Below are 20089 nucleotides of genomic sequence, written 5' to 3' on the forward strand. Positions count from 1 at the left end.
AGTAAATGAGAGTTGATGTTCCTTCCCTTATGTCTATGAATTGTGATAATAAGGTTTTAAATGGTCAGATTTTATCTGAAATCCGAGTGATTCAAATTTAATGGATTTGGTTCCTTCAAGTATATATGAATTAAAATACTGGTCGGATATGGGTTTATGTCTCTTGACCTGAGTTAGATCCGGGTCGGATACAGATCCATCCCTATATGTTACATCTTTAGTAATTTTTCTTGAAATATCCTTAAATGATTTAGAATTATTCGACTAAAATCAATTAATTCGGTCAGATCCAATCCATATATAGGTTAATGAGAGTATAAAAAAAAGGGTTCGGATATGATTTTAGTTAGTTAGATCCAAGTCGGATTCGGATCTTAATTCAAATAAAAAAATCGAATATGAATTTGGACATACCCATATTTGGCCTAAACCTAACTCGTTTAAGCCCCATATGATAATCATGTAGCCAACTATATTATTAACAACCCATTGTGTCACGAGTGGACAAAATATATTAAGGTGGATTGTCATTTTATTCGTGATATGATGTTGAGTAAGCAGATTATTACTCCATATATCAAGCTAGAAATTCAATTGGGGGATGTCCTTACAAAGGCGTTGTGCATGGGTTCATCTTCTAAATTATGTACAAAGTTGGGCATGTTTGATTATTATACGGTTCTAAATTTAATTTATTATAAGTTTATGTAATAGGTAGTATTGAGCCCACAAACCCATTGACTTATTATGTAAGTGGGTCTACATGAGGTCTATCAACTAAATTAGTGTTTCTCTATCTCTCCCCGTCATTTTCTCTTCTTTTTCTTTTTTGAAACCCTAATTCTTCAACCTAACATACTGTATTTTCTCTTTTACCTTTTTAATTAAATTATTTATTTATTTATCTATTACCCCTTTAATCTCCTTTTTTTTAAAATAATATTCTCTGTCCAACATTTTTTTTACCCCCTTAACCCAAAAGAGGATGCCCGTTCCTGGGTGAACTCTAGTGCACATATATAGGGTTAGGATTGGTGGACAACTATTTGTTACAATGTTTTTACGACACTGTCTAAAACCCATCCATTTTTAAAAAAAATTTCTACATCCTCACGGAATATTGTTGGATCTTGCAAAATGGATGACATTTGAGCATTTTCTTAGTTTTTGATTTGTAGCTCCTTTGTTTCAAAATCCATTTAATTGGTTATAGAGGGGATTTTCATGAAGATTTGTAATCACATTTATTTATTTTTAATCCACTTCCCTTGCTTCGCGACTATAAAAAAAATTAATCTTAAAAATGTTATGTTGCACACTTCATTATTACCACTAACCCAATAATAATCAAACCATCTTTTTTGGATTCATAAATCGAAAAAAGGGGAGCCCTATAAACATTTGATTACCAGAAAGAGGGAAAAAATGATTAGAAGTCAATAATAAAAATTTATCAAAATAATGATTGTTTACAGATTTACCAATAAATCCCCACTTATAAGAGTTGTGGGTTCAAATAGTAATTCTAAAGAAATTAAGAGTTTAGGAAGACAATAGATTTGTATCTCTAAAGATGTGTCTGTCTTTGTGTGCTTGGCATAGATTCTTATGGGGTGGCACTTTCATAAAACTCTGACCCTAAATCCATCTCATAGATTCAATTCTAACTTTAGAATCAAACATAATAAAATATACATCGTAGGAATACAGGTTATTATTATTTTTTTAAATTTTTTATTTATGATAATTATATATTTTTTCATTTCCCACATGTAATAAAGTAATATTGTTGAAACTGTACAGCACATTTTGTTCTCAATTTTTTTTTCTACTAAAAAAAGGGATTATTCAATCCATAATGCATTGGTCAGCTACACTGAAATATTTCTATATTTAGAGAGCTTCTATTGCCACACCAACTTTTACTAAGAACACACAATATGTATGCTAACTCTTTGAGAATTTTATATGAATTGAGGTGCTCTTAGCAGAAATTGGTAGAATCTCTCTATATTTACTATATGAAAATAACAAACTATTTTTTATTTTTTATGGTAGGGTGTCTAGACCCCTAGGCCCAACTAGTAGAGGTGAAGCAACTTGCCTCTTAGAGCACCATTTATCACCCAAATCCCTCAAGTACATGCAATACCCCACCAACCACACATAATAGTCTTGGCAAGACGAGATACGTCCTTGATGAGTGGGAGGGAGGCCTAGCCATTATGCACTACATGTAAATGTTAAGTAAAAAAATATGTTCGTTTGCAATTAAAAGAAAAAAGAGTAATGATTTTTTGATGCTCCACTCTAACACACGTCCCTTGATGTAGCATGTGCCAGAACCATAGATTCTTTTAACCAGGATTCACAATTGCATATATTTATGGGGGATGCACAATTGTGTATCCCGAGGGAAAAAAACTATAGTTCTAGCTCATGCCACGTTAGAGGGTGTATGGGGGTGCGTGTCAAAGGGGGTGTTAGAAAATCACAATTAAAAAAAAAAAAAAAACCTTCCTAGAACATTGTAGTTTTGATACTACAACTAATTTGATAGAGGTTAATTGGATACACTTGATTGATTGTAAACATTAATCTATAAAGATTACTTTGCTTTAGATTTGATATACATAAAACAAAATAAGATAATTGTTCTCCTCCCCTTTGTCTCAATCTTTATACCACATAAAGAAAGTATCTCAAAGATTTTTTTTACCTTTATTGAGTTTTCTCTTCCTTCCCTTTCCAAGCTTACCACCAACTTTATTGACTCTCCTTTTCTCCATTTTTTTCTCAATAATCCAACTTTGTTATTTTTTCTATTTATCCCCTTAATACCAAAGACAATACCCTCAAATAATACCCCTTCAACTTTATTATATTTCCTCTTTTATACTTTTATACAATATGGACAAACTATCGTATATAAATGGTGGGTCTCACCTCGTTATCCCCAATAAAAAAAATGAGATGCAATTTAATCTTATTACAAATCTTGAATAAAACTTTTAATTTTACTGTCATTTCTTTCCAAGAATACTTTTTCAATTGTATTGTCTTTTCTTTACTATCTCTATTTAAATAATACTCCTCAAACTTTATCACTTTTCCTCTTTTGCCCCTGCAACCCCAAAGAGGGTGCATGTGCCGTAGGCACAAACAAACTCTAGTATATAACAAAATACAACAATTTAAATTCACGTTTACACATATCTCGATGAGAATTTTCAATTTTATCGCCTTTTCCTCTTTTTTTCTTTTCAATAATATCCCTCCAACTTTATAGACTTTCTTTTTTTACCCCCTTTCTAATATTCCAACTTTATTACTTAACTTTTTCTACCTTTTAACCCCGAAGAGGGTGACTGTGTCGGTAGGCACAGGCAAACTCTAGTATGTATATGCCACACTTGCTATGGTATTTTCATTTTTATTTTTTAAAATTATATTTATTTTTTAATGGACTAGTTGGTGAAGGAAGAACTTTGATCCCAAGTATATGATATTACCACTCACGTAATGGGTTGGTTGTTACATTCACAATTATATAAGTCATACAAGACTTTCGTAACAGCAAGGGATATTAAAAGTGTACATAAGCTATGAGGGAAATTAAGTTTCATAGGGATAAATGTAAGTTTCTTTGAATAGTGTTTCCTAAGGATTATCCTCCCATCTCGAAAGTTGGTGATTTTGGTAGTTGTAGAGGACACCATGATAACGAGTCTCACTCATTGCCCCATATGATTTTAAAATGCACCCCACTTTTTTCTTTAAAAAAAAAAAACAAATAGATCTATTCAGTATTTTTAAATTTTTAAGTGAGATGCATTTTCAAAAGGGTGGGGGGCAACGAGTGCTAGTTCTATTAGGAGTGCAATTTGGTTTGATTCAAATTGATAACTGAACCAAACCAAGAATCAAACCCTCATAAATATATATTCTTGTGCTTACGTCACAAACATCTTCTCTCGGGTTAAGAGGATAAAAGCATAAAAATTAAAATTGGAGGGGTATTATTGATTTTTTTAAAAGGTTAAATGGGTAAAAAATGAAAAACAATAAAATGAGTTAAAAAAGAAATATAGAAAAGTTATAGGGCTTGAAGTGTAAAGAAAATAAAGTGGTCCCATAAAATTATAACTTAATAGGAGGGGGTTAAGGGGGTAAAAGTAAAAAATAAATAAAACTAGACAAGTATTATTAAAGATTTTTTAAGTTAAGAGGTAAAAAAAATAAAAAAATAATTATCAAATGGGATAAAGAGAGATATAATAAAGTTAGAGGAAGTGAAGAGGAAAGATAAAAAAAGTATGGTGTAGACCAATGCGGCATTTGTCTTACCACAAAACTATAGTTGATGGGACATTTATCTCCAATTTAAAAAATACAAAAATATAGCAACTTAGTTGTCTTTTATTTTATATATAATTGTGCTTACTACTTGAAAATTAAGACATAGATTAATGATTTATTATATAAAATATTTCGTGTTTATTTTATTTATCATTAAAATATATGTTGTTTCAAAACAGGTTTATAGGATATTGGCAACCCATAGAACAGAACAAAACCAAATTGTACCAATCCAAACCAAACTGACCTTAGTTCTATTTGGTTTGGTTCGGTTTTACGAGCAATTTGATTCGGTTTTAGGTCTTGTTTGGTTGAATCGACCCAGCATCCTTCAATTTGTCTAAATTCAAAGTACTGCCATTCAAATTTATTGCACTCAGTTATATTTATCCACGTGTCTCTAATTCTCTGTTTATTTCAGTTTTTTTATTTGGCTTTTTTGGAAATGCCAAAATGTTCAATTATGATTTTGTTTGCCTGGATAACACCGTCGCAAAGATATCATCGAAATCTTTAAAATGATACCCATCTTAAATGTATTTATTTAACTAGACTTTTCTAGGGTCCAACAACGTCGAACACAACTCCCTATGAACGACTACGATGAAAAAAAGAAATACAAGTATTCTAGGGATCAAAAATACAAATTTTTTAAGAATAACTTTCCTAAAAGATGCCCTCGAAAATATCAAAACGTCTCAGAATTCATTGAACACCTGGCGTCCAACGATACTGAGTATCAGAATTCTTATTTGAATTTTAAATTATTTAAAAAATTTCTATAATACCCTTAACAACTTCGCCTAATATCCACGCTACCAACAATGATCTGTTTGTGATAGCGGATCCAAAAGCGCTTGGTGGATAACATGGTATCCAATGAAAACCCTAATTTCTAAAAAAATAAAAAATGCATCACAATGAAAGTTCAATACTTACTAAAAATGATAAATATTATAAATTTACTTCTACTTTTATTTTAAATATAAAAATAAAAATAAAATTTTTTCACAATATATGTGATGGGTAAACAGTGGATTTCATATGGAGAGGGCTTTTTTAGAGGTGGCCCAAACATCCAAGTTTTATATTATGTGAGGGAATGATAATATACAACTTACAAAAACAGAGTAGGAAAACAAAGAGAGATTTCTAATCTTCAAAAATAACAAGTCATGGAAATAGTAAAAAAAAAGTACGGTTACCAAACAACCTCGTCGACTTCTCATGAGGAGGAGAGAGTGATCCAAACCTGATTTCTTCTTCATGTCATGTCATGCAACTAGCACCCCTTATAGTACCCATTTCCCCACCCACCCTCTTCAAGTTTCAACCCTCCTCTCTCTCTCTTTCTCTCTCTAGCTTTTCTACGTTTTCTCCACCAGATCTCTCGGAGCAAGCCTGCTGAAGCGTGTTTGTTGAGATTTCCTACAATGGGTCACCACTTTTTTCATGTTTCCTCATCAGATTTATGTTTATGATGTATTTTCTTTGATGGGTTCTTGTGGGTTTTCTCTATAAATCTCATTTGACTAGTCTATCAAGTTTTTTTCTCTCCTTCACCTTCTCTTTCTTCTTCTGGGTTCTATAGTTAGAGAGGGTAGAGATGGAGAATGTTGTCGAAAGAGATGTTGTTTCTTCAATGTTTAGTGATGAGGAGTTGAGTGAGATAAGTGGGTTGAAGAGAGGAGTAGATTATATAGAGGTGACATGTGGTTGCACAAGCCATAGGTATGGAGATGCTGTGGGAAGGCTTAGGGTTTTTCTCAATGGTGATCTTGAGATTAACTGTGAATGTACTCCAGGTTGTCAGGAAGGTTAGTTTGATCTGTTTTGGGTGATGGGTTCTTCATCTTTTTTTGCATGTTAGATGTTTTTATTGATCTTTGTTTTTTATTATATGTTTCAACTTTCAAGGATGTAGTTCATGGTGATGATCCTTTGATGGGTTTCACCTTTCAAGTGCTGTTGAAGTCTTGAAGATGTTGTTTTGTATTTATACATAGAAGTGTATGTAGATTTGTCTCAGTGATAGACCAAGCAGTTCTAGTGTTTATCTCTCTCGTTGTTTTAAGTATTATAGATCAAAACATGGGTTTTCTTCAACCATATTGTGAGTTGGTTAAAATGCCACTTTTTTATGAGTATTGTGGGATCAAACCCAGTATATTACTGTTCATAGATATGACCATAAGATAACATCCTTGGTTCTTGGTTTTTTTATTCAAGAGGTTCTGTTCTTTCTGTTTCCAGCATAGAAGTAAATTTAGAATAATGCAGAATAGTTGATGATTTAAGTTGTCCTTTTGAACCCAAAAAAAAAGACATGGAGTCCAACATCAGGTATCTGATAAGTGCCTTTGAGAACTCTACAATGCCAACACATCTATAATTCAATTTTGTTAAACTGTGAAAGTGATTTTTTTTTTCTTTTAATTTTATCAATAATAAAAAACAATATAAGAAAAGAAAGCTTGATCGTGATTAATGGCGTAATAAATTAGCGTATTAAGGATGTTTTATGCTAATCATATGTATGAAGTCGTTTTTCCCCGGAAAATCATCAAAATAAAATGTTGACACTACCTTTCTGGTTAGGATGTGTTTGCTATGAAGGTTGTGTCTTGTTTCTTGTTTCTTGTTGTGAGTTTCTCTAGAATGAGCTGTTATGAGTGCCTGAGGGTTCATGTGTTCTAGGCAGAAGCCTTAGCAATGCAGTGCGCTGCGTAATTGTTCAGCTTGGGTTTCTTTCCTATCAGTTTCATTGGGCCTCAGGTTCTCATCACAATTCATTGATGGGGTTGTTAATATATGTTCTTATTAGAGGTGATTCCCTCTTTGATGCTAATGTTATTGGTTATTTTTCTCCTCTCTTTTTATTTTATCAGATACCATTTGGTTAGGTAATTTGAAGGTTAATGCAACTGTTACAAGTTTACCCTTGGCTATACTTGTACATTGCATGACTATAATTTGATGAATAGGAAGGCTTTGTGCCATTTGTTTTTTATTTATGATGCATGTTTTCTTCCTTTTTTCATAATGAAGGTCTCAAGGATTCAAGCAGATGTTTTGGAGAATTAAAGAGTACTTTACCAATATAGATATGCCTACTGGTATTTTAATATTTAAGCAGAAATAGTGTATTTCAAATTTTATTGTTTCCATCAATAACTCTTCACTTATATGAGAACTTAGTGGTAGCAGTCCTAGCAGAACATTTGGGACATAAAAATACAGCACACATACATCTAATAAATTAGAAGCAGTCTTGTTTGTACTAAGCCATAAATTGAAACGGTAAAAAAATGGTTGAGGTGGAAAATTACTCACTTGGACATTCGACACATATTCAGTCCTCTAATACTGGGATTGTACCCACTTTTGGTCTTTGTGACCTTTTTGTGTGAGAGACCACATCAAATGGTGGTCTGATTCCCCTTCGTTTGTGCAGTGTTGAACACATGCATGTTTGAGCATTATATGTTGACTTCTCATGATTTTCACATAAACATATGCTGTCCTGTTGTGCATTCTCTACTTTTGATGGATGAATTGTGATTTCTAGATAAGCTGACCCCAGCTGCTTTTGAGAAACATTCGGGCCGAGAGACTGCTAGAAAATGGAAGGGCAATGTTTGGATCATAGCCAAAGGAGAGAAGGTTCCCTTGTCAAAGACACCGCTGCTTAAATACTACAACCAAGCATTGAAGAATGCTAACGGGTCTCACAAATCTCACGGTGGACGACCTTGTCATCGAGATGAGTTTGCTCGCTGTACCAAATGTAACAAGGAGCGCAGGTTCCGTCTTAGGAACAAAGAGGAATGCCGGATACACCATGATGCTATGGCTGGTGCTAATTGGAAATGTGCTGACCTGCCATATGACAAGTGAGTTTCTCTCTTAAATGATTGATCGATTATGTGTATGATTTGTCCCAAATGATTATACTATCCTTAAAAGTAAATTTTTTTACATATTTTTTATTTAAAATACTTTTGAGTTTTAAATCTTTCATGCAAATCATATTTAACTCAAAAAGTATGCTATGAAATGTTGTTTTCATTGCAATGAAGTGATGGGGTTTTGCTTTCATGCCTTGTCAAATACCATATGAAAATGCAAACATTGCTCTCGTGTCTTTAACATTCCGAATTTTGCATTTTTGTATTATTGACATTCACTTTTAATCTGCATAAATATTGTTCTGCTCAACTTGACCCTTTTTAGAGAAGATTGATCTTCAAAGATCTCTTATAAATGTGAGACTAATTGCTTCTTGTTATGATAAATTTATTTTTAAGAGAGTTTTTATTTTTCTATAGTTTTTGTTTGGTGGAAAATCTTTTGGTGAGGGACTCCTCCCCATTCAAAAGCAAAAAAAATACACATTTTGGATATTCTGCTTGTTCCCATGGGTCTCTCCTACACTGGATTGCTGCCGCCGTTCTATTTTTGTTCATGGTGATTTATACTTATTAAGACCGAGTTGCATGTCCATCACTAAAAATCTAAACATCGTGGATTGGATAAATCATAAAGATGCCAATCAAGGAAAATGAGAAACTCCTTATCTTTTGTTCTTCACATCTAGATGAGAAACCAAAGATGAAGAGAGAATAAATAGGATCAATATCTAATACGTATTATTTAACACACCTTTAATCTTCAAAATAATAGGGTGCATGCCTGATTCTTTCCCTTTGTAGACAAAATTGCTCCACTTCTTTCATATGCTCAACAAACATTAAATGGAATCGGCCTCCAAAACTTGTTTGGTTTTGTCTATCCTGTTTATCTTCAAATCAGGATCAGTTCCTTTCTCTTGATCCATTAAATAATAGAATAAGTGAAGAGATTCTGAAACAATTCCAAGTTTATCAGACAATCTTGCATTATGATATGGTTAAATTGGCTTCAAATTGTTTGTTCATTATTTTGGTGATTATCTTCATGAGGGATAAAATTCCAACCTAATGATGTCGACAAGGGAAAGTTGTGCCATATCATGGTTTTATAACTCGTTTTGACATCTCGTCTCGTCTCTTCTCTTCTCTTCCATGAACGAGACTGAGTCGTCTCAGACAAGTTTTCTGATATGTTTGAGTAGTCCCGTTCAACAATGAGACAAATGAACCATGGTTATTAAATCTCGTCCGATACGTTTAACTTGTCTATCCATCTCGTTGGTGGACGATACCGAGAAGTATCAGACAAGTCATTTCGGTCTCGGATGAGATTTAAAACCATGTGCCATATTGGAAAATTGTTGGTAGAAGTTTGAAGGCCAATGTGGAAAATTCCCATCAGTCCAAATTCTCAATGAAGATCTCTCTCTCTTTGCTAAGCCAATGAAGAGATCTCAATGATCGTGTCTTTTCTATCATGCGAAAACCTTTCATTGAGGTGCCAAAATGGTTCTAGGCCCCCCCACCCCCTTGCTTGAGACAATGCTACAAGATCCATTGTGCCGTAGGATGTTGTTTAGCTTAGGGTTTGCTTTTCTTCTAAGATCAACATCTACCTTAATCCATCCTCAAGGAGGTGCATGGTTTGTATTTTTTTAGCCTGCTAGAATTTAACTTTGAGGCCTACTTATTTCACATCATACTCGTTAGATTGAAAAAGAACTTGGCTCCAATGAGTTGTGTACTTGATCTTCTTAAGGCATTATATGGAGGTACAACATACACATTCACAGTCGAGGATGTTTAGGCTTGAAGGAGAATATTTGGACTAGAAACAAATTAGTATTTAATTACTTCAGCTATGTACCCATGATGAGAACAGTGGCACAATTTACAGGTGGAGAGTGCATTGCAACATTAGTGATGGGATCTCAGGTGAGGCTGATATACCAATTTTACAAACATGATAGTAGTCTTATTCTTTTGTTTGATTAGTTGAGAAGAGTAGGTGTCACAATCCCAAAGAATTTGATAATAGAGGGGCCATGGAACAACTAGTTGCAATCCTTAAATACTTGGACGCACGTGTTATCCATTTCCATGCCTTGATGTTGTGGTCGACATGAGGTCGTGCCATGCCAAGGGTTCCCCATATCCAAAAAACCATCATTGGATTACAGCCCAAGTGATAAGGTAACTAGGAAGATCTCATGACACATATTAAACACCCAACTAGGCCATATTTCTACAATTTTTAGTATATTGACATGCCATTCCAGATTGTGCATATTACGTGATGATGGTCTACTCGACATTAGGAGCATCAAGCATGCCATATAGGCACACACCTTGATGTCCAAGATAGCCATATCTATCCATTGGATTTGACAAAGGTGAGGGATAGGTTGTACAATAACTCAAGTGGCATGACAAGTTGGGCAGGCCTTGTACGGTTGTACCATATCCTTGGTGCCAATGAACCCTGTAGTGCCAGTCCTCCTGCCTAGCCTTATCCCTTGTCATGCCCTATGCTCAAGGGGACTAATGATGATTCCTTCCAATATCACCCCAAGCCAACTTTGGGTTGCACGAGGGAATACCCTAGGAAGGGTTAAAGTGATGGGCATGGGGAGGAGGTGGTAAAGCATTCCTCTTTCAAGATAATGCTAAGCGTTTGGAACATTTCTTGGTATGAGACCAATTTGGACCTTTATTTTGCATGAACATCACTTATTCACAAATTGCTTTGCGTTGAACTCGTCTACGCATGGGGTTCCCTTATTACATGCCATGTGGGCCCCACCATCAAATGTTTCTGCGTTAAGCCCACAGTAGAGCACAATCATATCGAGAACATTAAAATGATTGTGATAGTTGGGCTTGTATTCCAATTCTAATGGAAGAAAATTCTCACTCAGTAAAATTCTATTACGTTGTTTAAAAAATTGAAGTCTTGACAAAAGGGAAGCTTTAAATATGAAATAGTGGATGTGGATGATCCTGAACCATGGGAGAACCAAAATGAATCTTAACCATGTAATTCTTTAAAGAATAAAATAACTCATTCTAATTAGAAAATGTCACATATCACGAGAGCATGAGATCACCATTGTACATAAATATTCCCATATAAATTTACACTAGAGTGCTTGGCCTAGGGAACAAGACATCTAATAGTTAGAGAGACCCATACCTTGATTTTCGAGGTAGCCATATTCGTTCATTAGACCTAAACAAACATAAGGGGTACCTATGTGAGTAAAATAACAAGGGTATGAACTGGTCCATACTAGATCATTGACGTTAACGAATCCTGTAGTGGTAGTTCGTTTGACTTGCATTAAGCATGGCCTATGCTTAATGGGACCCGAGATTATCTTTTCGAGATCAAGTCAACTCTGATGCATTCTAGGTAATGCCCTAAAAAAGGAAGTCAGGGTGATGGACGTGGGGAGGAGGGAGTCCTTTTCTTAACAACGATGCTAAGCTCTTGGGGGGCATTTCTAGATGAAAAAAAAAAATGAAATACAAGACTAATCGTTAGGGATCCTTATTTCATATAATCTTGATTCACGAGCATCAATTGCTTTCAACTAGTCTTTAAGATAAGATTCCAAATGACGCAGCCTTTGGGCATTTGGCCATCACCGAATACATTTTTCTTTCCCCTTTAGGCCAACCCAGAGCCGGACATATTAAGCATGTTAAAATGAAGGTAACATCAGGAATTGTTCTCCAACTCTTCAAGAGAAGTTCTCTATGTAAAAAAATGATATTATCTAGTTTGAACAACAAAGTCTCAATACAAGAGAAACTTTAAATAAAAAGAACCCTCTTTAACTCTAGGGTGATCTTGAGTTGTGATCCCCAAAATTTAACCCTTCAATTCTTAAATATATTAAAGTAACCCATTCTAATTAGAAAATGCCACATATTACATGAACATGTGATCATAACTTTGCAACCAAATAAAATAAGAATACCAAACATCCATAGTGAGGCACACCCACTCCATGATGTTTGAGAGTCATATCCATCCATTGGATTCAATAGATGTAAAGGATGGGTTGTACACCTACTCGAGTAGAATAATGAGTATGCACAAGCCTCACACTAGACCTGATCACCTCAAGCCTACCCTAGGTTGCACTAGGGAATATCCTAGGAAGGGCCAAGCTATCTATGGGCAAGCACCCCTTTTTAAAGAGGATGTTAAGTGTTTGGGGGGTTTTCGAAAAGAAATATCAAAACACAAGGCCCATCATATTGGGCCTTTGTTTCGTGCACACAAATCTGTGTAACGAATTATCAATTGCTTTGATTTTGTCTTTAGACAATTTTTCAGAGAGGTTCATTGATGACACACCTCTCTCAGCACGTGGGCCCCTCACAATGCAGATCATGTGGGACCCATCTCTAAAGATGACTATCTTGACCCCTTCAAGCCAAGCCAAAGGATGTTCACAATGTGTAAATGTTTTTAGAGGCGGGTGAGGTTTACACCTCGAGGCACGCATCAAGATGAGACTCATTAAAAATGCCTTGAGGCATAAGGTTGAAATATAAAGCTCACAAGGCTTACACCTCAGGATAAGTTTTTTATTTTTTTTCCTTTTTCAAATAATATATTTCATCTCTTATTCTATTTCTTTTCTTTCTTCATTACTTCTTTTTACTAATTAAACAAGATTACATATATCTAGCTCTCTCTCTCTCTCTCTATATATATATATATATATATATATATATACATATGGGTCCCGTTCGACGCCTCACTCTTTAGTAGATGGAAGAACAAACGTACTGTGACTGTTGGATAAGACGCAATCGGATGGCTGAGATTGAATCTAAGACGCGATCTGCGTTTAACTTATAAATTAAACGATATTTACAATGCCGTCCTTCCATTTTTGAATATTTAGTGCTACCTCCCTGGGGACTTAAAAATAAAAAAAGAACAGAGAGTAGAACTCTCGTCTCTCTCCCATCTCTCTCGCTGAAACCCTCTATGTTTTTCATTCTCTCTCGCTCTCGCTGCACCCTCCCTCCCACTCGACCCTCTCTCTCTCTCTCATTTATATAAACAACAGGTTAATTTCACAACGATCAGTGTGTTATAAGTAAAAGTTGGTGTGCTATAGAATCTCTCAAATTTAAATGAGAGAGAGGGGGAGGGAGAGTTTAGTCGGAAAAATCTTTGAAGCGGCCAGCCCGCTTCAAAATTTTGAAGGAACCCTCTGCATTGGATTACCAATGGTATTTCAAATGTTGGTAGAAATGTGATTTTTGGAGGTTTTCAAGCAATTGAAGTGTTCACACACAGCTTCTCTTCCCTTTATTGGATATAAGTTTTGGGTTATGTGAGATCTTCACAATTGAGAAATTTCCCAAAAAAATCTATGATTTGGAGATTTCCAAGCTAAAAATTAATTCCTGTATTTATCAGTCTTTTGTGGATTTTGTGAAACACCCATTTGAGAAATCTATTAAAAAAGAAAAAAAAAAAAAGGGAAAAAAGTTGTTTTTCTTGAGTGGTTTTGGGATCTTAACAACAGTCATAAATGGAAAATATGAGTAGTTTTTCATAAACAATGGTAGTAGATGTTATAGTGGGAGATCCATGGGAGAGAAAGATTTTAATACAGAGAAAGTTTGTGGTAGTTGTGAAAGGATGACAGAGAGGGTTTCAGTGAGAGACGAGAGTTGGACTTTCTGTTGTTTTTTGTTTTTTAAGTCCTAGGGAGGTGACACTAAATATTTAAAAATGGAAGGACGGCGCTGTAAATATTATTTAATTTATAACTTAAATGCAGATCACGTTTTAGATTCAATCTCAGCCGTCCGATTGCGTTTTATCCAATGGTCACAGTACGTTTGTTATTCCGTCTGCTAAAGAGTGAGGCGCCGAACGGGACCCCATATATATACACATATACACACGTATATGTGCTTTTAATTCTTTGTTCTTGTTACTTGTTAGAATACAACATAATTGGATTACTTAGGACTAAAAATAATATCTAGTTATATTTTTGCAATAAACATAAATAGTTGTTTACCCTGAAAACGTTCAACTATTTAAATATGATTTTTTTTTTGTTATAAAATAATATTTTTATTATTTTTGTTTATTGTAATGGATTAATACTTAGAATTTGATTATTTGAATTTGAAATTTGGGAATATGTGGTGATTATTCTTTTTTTAATTGTTTAATATTTATTATTATTTATTGAAAGGTATCATGCGTGTGAGACATTCGCTTTATGCCTCAAGGCATTGGCCAGTTGAGTGCTTTGCTTCATGCCTAAGCATCTGAAAACATTGAATGTGCATTAACATGACTGACACTAGGGCTTGTACTCTCAAGTCTCAACTTTTCTAGAGGAAGTTCTCACTCTATAAAATTCAATTATTTAGTTTAAAAAGCTAACCTTCCAATACAGAACTCCTAATTATAGGTGATCCTAAACTGAGGGATCGCCAAATTAAAGCTTAACCTTGCAATTCTTAGAAATAGTAACATATTCACGATGACATGAAAAATTTCCATGGTTGCGAGGCCATGAAACCACCAATCTACAAATAAATATCCCCAAATAACTCCCCTATAATAATAAGAAATAATAAATAACAATCATTGTCGTCTTCATCAAAGCCTTGTCCAACAATTTGGGGTTCGCTGAACGAATCTTGTTCCACTAGTCAGTTCTGTCAATGAAACAAAGGATCAAGATTCATGCTAGGTAATGGTGATACTTCACAATGATTGCCAACTTGATGTAACCCTCCTTTATCTAGGCTTTGGGCCAGCTATTTAGTATAAAACAATAAATGACCCTAAAGCCTAAAAAAAAAAAACTCCAATTGTATCCCTAATATTCTGCTTGAGGTTTGCTTGGTTCACATTATTACGAAAGGAATTCAAAAAGGAAAAAAAGAAAAAAAGAAGCCCAAAATCTGATTTTCCAGTTCTCAAAGATAATAGAGTACAACAGGCTTTAAAGATTGAAAATCTTCTCCATAATGACATGTGGTGAGAACTCATGGTTGGTGTTCACCATTGAAAAGGAAAGGTTGCACATTTTCTACACTATAGCTGAAAGTTGATCACTCTAACTTGTGAATTTGAATTTCCTGCCTGGTGTTGTTTTACTCAGGGATCTTTTTTTAAATTTATTTTAGGAAGAAATTTGCATGCCTGAACCAAAAGAAAGCTTTTGATTATGATTGACCAAGTTAACGCATCAAATGTGCTTGGTTGCTTATGTTTGTCTTATTTACTCTGTTTGATTGGATTATGTGGACCTTGTGATTGTCTTCCTTACCTTGTTGGGTTAGAATAAGTTGCTGGATCAGTGTTTGTCATTCTTTATTTGCATTTCTTAAACTAATAGAACCTGTCTCGTTGTTGACATGTAGTTTTGTATGTAACAACTAAATTTTTTTCACCCAAGCTATCAAAAATCTTTGTATGTGTTCTTTATATATATATGGGTCATGTTCGGGGGACATCCACAAGTGACAACTATTTTTACATCTCTCGGATGCCATCCATTTTACAAGATCCCACAGCATCTGGCGGTGTTGTAGAAAACATTGGAAAAATGGACAGCATCCGGGTGGTTGTGTAAAAATAGTTGTCAACTTTAGATGTCCCCCGAACAGGTCCTTATATGTATGGGTCAGAATCCGGTGACTCATGAAAAACACATGATCCCAACAATTTAAATACAAAATCTAATGGTTAAGATTTATCCTTGAGATAAGTACCCCCGAGGTGTGTGTCATGGAGATACATATAAATCTCGGCCGTTTGATTTTGTGTTTACACGGTCGGGGATCATGTGCTTTCTCATGAGTCAACAGATCCCAACCCTGTATATATTTGTATCTATGTATGTATGTATGTATGTTAACTACGAAACTATTTTCTAAAATTTATTGAACCATAAAAGCCCAGAAGGTAGAAGTCAATAATGCCAATCGAGAGAACTTACCAAGATAGATCTCATTCCTTCTTCGTATCCTTTATTTGTAAATCAGTAGTAAACTTGTATTCCTTGTAGATCATTCTGTGTGTGTGTGTGTGTGTGTGTGTGTGTGTGTGTGGTGTAGTTCATTTCTCTTTTCCTGCAAAATCAATTTACATTTGAATGCTTCTTATTGTTTTTCCAGACTAACCTGCGATGACGAAGAAGAGCGAGCAAGTCGTAGAGTGTACAGGAGTTGCACTCGTTCTGCGACATGCAAGGGTTGCACTACCTGTGTATGCTTTGGATGTGACATATGCCGATTCTCAGACTGCAATTGCCAGACTTGCACCGACTTCACAAGGAATGCCGAAACTTAGACCCTTGACCCCCACCCTCCACCCATCCCTTGAACAAGGTATTTCCTTGTTCTTTTACTTGGTAATTCCCATTTTGTCGCCTTCAAGGCCACCAACCCCATTTACAAAAAAAGCTTTAAGCATTTTCTTTCCAATGTCGACTTGCATTCCCAGTCGTCAAGTTACAGTTTTTTAGTTGTTTTAATGACTGAATTTGAACTTATGAGACACAATGATCATTCCCTTTATTTGAAATTAATTTTCAGCAATAGATGATAATGAGCAAATTAATGAACCTAAATATGATTAGATATCATACTGCCCGTTACTTCAACCTTGTATCGGTTGTTTGATTATCATATTTTTTTGTTTTTGTTTTTGTTTTGGGAAGCCTGTTTTTATGAGATCAGTAATTCAGTGTTGATTATGGTTGATTTGGGATGGAGCACTCAGTTGAGCTCGAGAAGGTCCAATGGTGTTGGAAGCACTAAAGCTGATCTTAGGTCTGTTTTTTAATTGCCTCTTGGAAGATCTAATATAGGTGAGAAGGAATGTATCACTTTTTATATGTGACATGGATTTTATACTGATGACATACTCCTGAATGTCCTCTCTTAACTATGTAGATTAAAATTATTAAGATTTTCTATCTTTCTTCTAATAAAATTTATTGAAAAAAAGGCATGAATATGGTATTTAAATACTTATTTTCTAACTTCTAAAGAATGCCTAAATTCAAACTCACAATTAACTTATAAAACACGTAACAAACCCAAGAACGTGATTAGGTGTGTAAATCAGGTGAATTTGGTTGGTGTGAGGGCAAATCCAAGGTCAACGAGTAAGGTTACTTAATCCATCCTATATTAGGCTTGACTTGCTCGAGCCAAGCTATAAATTGAGTTGAGTCGGGGAGAGAGTGATAGGTAGAAACAAGGAGAAGAGAGAAGGTAAGTGTTTAGGTGTGCAAATTAGGTGATTTTGGCTGAGGTGAGGGCAAACTCAAGGTCAACGGGAACCTCGGGCCACTTAGCCCACCATATTAGGCTAGACTTGCTCAAGCCAAGTTATAAATTGGATTGAGTCGGGAAGAGAGTAGAAGGTAAAGACAAGGAGAGGAGAGAAGGTAAGTGTTTAGGTGTGCAAATCAAATGATTTTGGTTGGGGTGAGGGCAAACCCAAGGTCAACTTAAGCCTCGGGCCACTTAACCCACCCCATATTAGGCTTGACTTGTTCAAGCCAAGCTATAAACTGGGTCGAGTCGGGAAGAAAGAGAGAGAGTGGAAGGCAGAAACAAGGAGAGGAGAGAAGGCAAGTGTTTAGGTGTGCAAATTGTGTACATTTGGTTGGGTTGAGGGCAAACCCAAGGTCAACTCTTGCCTCGGGCCACTTAACCCACCCCTTATTAGGCTTGAGCTATAAATTGGATTGAGTTGAGAAGAGAGTGGAAGGCAGAAACAAGGAGAGAAAAGAAGGCAAGTGTTTAGGTGTGCAAATCAGGTGAATTTGATTGGGGTGAGGGCTAACCCAATGTCTACTCAAGCCTTGGTCCACTTCACCAACTCTGTACTAGGCTTGAGCTATAAATTGGGTTGAGTCGGGAAGAGAGTGGAAGGCCGAAACAAGGAGAGGAGAGGAAAGAAGGTAAGAACGATAATAAAAAATAGATAGAAAAGCCATATATTACAAAGGTGGTCCTCTAAACAATTTGAGGTGGCCAATTGTTCTCAAGCCTAATATCCTATCTAAAATGAGAGGGAGAGAGAGAGAGAGAGAGAGAGAACAAAGTTTGGACTTACCTCGTCAAGTAATTTCAATTAACTAGACTTTATTCTATGTCATTTTCAGCCTTCCTCTCTTTTTTTTAGAGTCATTAACTTGTATAAAAATACTCTTCTTCACTATTGCCATCATTGATCTTTGTTGTACATGTTCAAATCATTACGGTCGTCTTTATTTTAAGAGAAAGGTTTGTTGTGCCTACATGGATTATCAAATTGACAATCTAACACCACAATCTTCTAAATTTTGTAGAGAAACTCAGATTCAAGAGAACAAAATTCATAAAAAAAATCCTTTTTTAGCTTGATCAAAGGTATTGAAGATGGATGGCTATTGAACTCCTAAATGTAAAATTAAAATTAAATAATGAAAATTAACTTTTTTTTTTCAATGTCTTTTTAGAATTCTTAGAATTTTGTCCTTTATAACTCTATGGTATCAGATCATGTTTTTGGATGCCACTAACTTATGTGGTTGGATTCACTCCAAAGTATGTTAAATAACAAATTAGCCCCATCAATTGAATTTTACAAGGTTTGGTAGGTAACAAACATCATACTGTATGGTTCCCTTAGAGTTGTTAGAATTCCCAAGGAGTTTTTGTAATAAAAATGCAATGGTTAGGTCCGTCGGGTAAATCTCTCTTATTTTATTTTTCCTAATCTTACTTTCCATTTTTTCATCATCATCAAAAATCTTAAAGCAAGTCCAACACATATTCCAAAACCTCTTCTATTTCTAAGGCTTAGAACGGGTTGTGTTCGACCTGGATGTGTTTGCCCATATCTATATTTGGATATTTAATTCGGATCCTACTAGTTCAAACCATCTCTGTTTTTTTTTTTTTACTTTCATTAAACTCATATCCAGATCCGATCCGACTGAATTAATTGATTTAGGTTGGATAATTTTAAATCATTATAAAGTAATTTATTAAAAATTGTGGCTTAAATGTGATTTGAAATCAAAGACCTTTCTCCTTTTGAAAAAAAGCTTTGGCCACTTCACCTAGTACTCATTTGTTGATAAATGATAGACTAAAAAATATAAAACTACAATATATAAAATAATATATCATTCGGATATAAGGATGATCCGTATCCCACCCGTATTCGACTCGGGTCAAGGGACATCAACCCATATCCAACCCATATTTTAATTTGGATACACTTGAGAAATCAAATCTGCTAAAAATCGGATTCGGATCACTTGGATTTCGAATAAAATCTGACCTATTTTAAGTCCTATTTATTTTCCTCAACTATCATTTCAGAGTGCACAATCCACTAGAGGGATCTCCAGCACAATCTTCCAAAATCTCTTCCATCTTGGAGTTTTAAGTTTTCAAACTCCAAAATGAAAGATATTAAGAGTTATTCCATTTTTTTATTTTTTGGGCTCCAAATTTTTTACAGTTGAGTAAGGTTTTTCATACGATTTTCATTTTGGATTGAATTAAAAAAATATAGCGTCTGATTTATGTGTGCTCACATTAAAATAAATACACTTTGGAAATTAGATTTTGTATCCAAAATGCCCTTAAAAAATTTATTTTTAACCAAAATACCCTCTTGGTACAATTTCCAAAGTGTATTGATTGCACGAGGGCACACATTAACAAAAATCCATAAATATATTAAAAAATAGAAAATGCTGAAATGACACAAAGTATTTACGGTGATTCTCATAGGTCTGATGTGGGAT

General features: G+C 34.8%; 1 protein-coding gene across 1 annotated transcript; it reads left to right on the plus strand.

Annotated features, from left to right (window-relative positions):
- Positions 1-5483: 5483 nt before the first annotated feature.
- LOC147387503 (protein ULTRAPETALA 1-like) lies at positions 5484-16873 on the plus strand. The gene is made up of 3 exons (XM_086420754.1): positions 5484-6176; positions 7928-8252; positions 16449-16873. Exons 1-3 carry the CDS (start codon positions 5966-5968, stop codon positions 16621-16623), a joined length of 711 nt encoding a protein of 236 aa, XP_086276880.1. The 5' UTR covers positions 5484-5965; the 3' UTR covers positions 16624-16873.
- Positions 16874-20089: the final 3216 nt, after the last annotated feature.

The sequence above is a fragment of the Akebia trifoliata genome, chromosome 13 (assembly GCF_017979445.1).
Source record: "Akebia trifoliata isolate Shusen 1 chromosome 13, ASM1797944v1, whole genome shotgun sequence".
NCBI lineage: Eukaryota > Viridiplantae > Streptophyta > Magnoliopsida > Ranunculales > Lardizabalaceae > Akebia > Akebia trifoliata.

What these genes read in the sequence shown, in the direction of transcription:
- LOC147387503 (XM_086420754.1), top strand. Translation starts at nt 5,966, where the DNA reads ATGGAGAATGTTGTCGAAAGAGATGTTGTTTCTTCAATGTTTAGTGAT. An exon ending in TACTCCAGGTTGTCAGGAAG is followed by an intron (nt 6,177 to 7,927) that starts GTTAGTTTGATC and finishes TGTGATTTCTAG; the next exon opens with ATAAGCTGACCCCAGCTGCT. An exon ending in GCTGACCTGCCATATGACAA is followed by an intron (nt 8,253 to 16,448) that starts GTGAGTTTCTCT and finishes TTGTTTTTCCAG; the next exon opens with ACTAACCTGCGATGACGAAG.